The following is a 680-nucleotide window of genomic DNA, read 5'->3' as shown; positions in this document are numbered from 1 at the left end:
TGAAGTATTAGGTTGCATATCATACAACATTGTTTAGTTTATTCTCTTTTATCTTTACAGTACGATATGCATACTGAGGTGGGCAACATACAAGGAGAACCCTTCATGTCCCCAATGCAAAAATCCATTTGAATTCTTGAAGGTGCACCGTTCGCTCGATGGCCGGTACTGCCTCTTGTTTCTTCTTTGTAGTACTGATTTCATACGCGTTGTCAGTGAGCAATTAATGATACAACCCTTGATTTCAGTATTCATGAATACATGTTTGAGGAGAGTATCTGCCTTCTCCTTAGAGCTGCTTGGTTTGTTCCCCTCATGGTGGAGGCTCAGGATAGTGCGTGTGAAGAGGAAGAAGACCTGTTGCAGTACTATTTTGATGAGAATGATGAACACTATGATGATGATGATGTTGATGATGAGCTGAGCGAAACTTATTTAACAAGAGCTTCATCGAGTATTCGAATCGGAAATAGAAGGTGGGGAGATAATGGGTATGTGAGAGCTGGTCGCAAGGAAGCAAGACCTCTTAACCAGCAATCTTCCAAGGATTATGAAGCCAGCTCATCACGTCGACCTAAAAATAAAGAGGTTTTGAGCGATGCGCCACCAGCTGGACGACGGGCGAAGAGAGCCCTCAAGAGAGAAGCTGCTGATAAAGCGGCTGCTGCTAAGCACCAGCA

General features: G+C 43.8%; 1 protein-coding gene across 1 annotated transcript; it reads left to right on the top strand.

The window, feature by feature from the left end:
- Positions 1 to 13: 13 nt before the first annotated feature.
- LOC110034413 lies at positions 14 to 675 on the top strand (the record flags this gene model as incomplete). Its single annotated transcript, XM_020738679.1, has 2 exons — positions 14 to 165; positions 249 to 675. A coding segment is annotated over exon 2 (414 nt), but the record flags the coding sequence as incomplete, so codon positions are not given.
- Between the last annotated feature and the right edge of the window lie 5 nt (positions 676 to 680).

This window comes from Phalaenopsis equestris, unplaced genomic scaffold (genome assembly GCF_001263595.1).
Source record: "Phalaenopsis equestris unplaced genomic scaffold, ASM126359v1 Scaffold186649, whole genome shotgun sequence".
Taxonomy (NCBI): Eukaryota; Viridiplantae; Streptophyta; class Magnoliopsida; order Asparagales; family Orchidaceae; genus Phalaenopsis; species Phalaenopsis equestris.
This window is presented reverse-complemented; position numbering and strand designations above follow the sequence as displayed.